The sequence below is a fragment of the Etheostoma spectabile genome, chromosome 9, assembly GCF_008692095.1.
Source record: "Etheostoma spectabile isolate EspeVRDwgs_2016 chromosome 9, UIUC_Espe_1.0, whole genome shotgun sequence".
Lineage (NCBI taxonomy): Eukaryota > Metazoa > Chordata > Actinopteri > Perciformes > Percidae > Etheostoma > Etheostoma spectabile.
This window is the reverse complement of record NC_045741.1, coordinates 4,145,129-4,145,677: the sequence shown is the minus strand read 5'-3', so window position 1 is coordinate 4,145,677 and position 549 is coordinate 4,145,129. Positions and strand designations below refer to the sequence as shown.

At 44.4% G+C, this 549-nt stretch overlaps 1 protein-coding gene across 4 annotated transcripts in view; it reads right to left on the bottom strand.

The window, feature by feature from the left end:
* LOC116695539 (tumor necrosis factor alpha-induced protein 2) overlaps positions 1 to 549 on the bottom strand; it is a 32,289-nt gene that overhangs the window by 7,137 nt on the left and 24,603 nt on the right. For all 4 annotated transcript variants that reach the window (XM_032525858.1, XM_032525857.1, XM_032525856.1 and 1 more), the window contains exon 5: positions 161 to 283. In XM_032525858.1, the coding sequence (XP_032381749.1) occupies positions 161 to 283 (123 nt within the window). The remainder of the gene's footprint in view (positions 1 to 160; positions 284 to 549) is intronic.

Sequence of the window (549 nt, the reverse complement as noted above, 5' to 3'; positions counted from 1 at the left end):
TGTGTGGTGTAGATGGGAGAAAAACACATCCAGTTCCACATCCAGTAGTCGCTGAGCAACGTCGTAATTTATTAGGAGACACCTATCTTGCTGCCGTGATACATTATTGTGAAGATATTGATTACAGCTGCTTTAACATCATGTCTGATTGAAACTGCACCTGGATGATGTCGCAGGCCACGGGGCTGACGAAGCAGCCGTCCCTTCTTGTCGGCGCCTCTCCCTTATTCCACTTCTGCTCCTCGTCCTCCAGGATGCGCTTGATGTACATCGTCAGATCCTCCTGAACGCACAACAATATGCCGCTGTCACTTTTAACACACACACACACACACACACACAGGCTGTATGCTACAGTTTATGTTTTTGGATACAGAACATTTAATTATATACTACTCCCATCACACATTACATAGCACAAGTATATGTGAGATTCATGTACTGAATTTCCATAACTCTAAATGGCAACAAACAGACTATAAGTGTTGAAACAATGATACTGATAATTGTGCTATGCCCACTAGCAAAGTGGCACCCAACTCCCCCCCC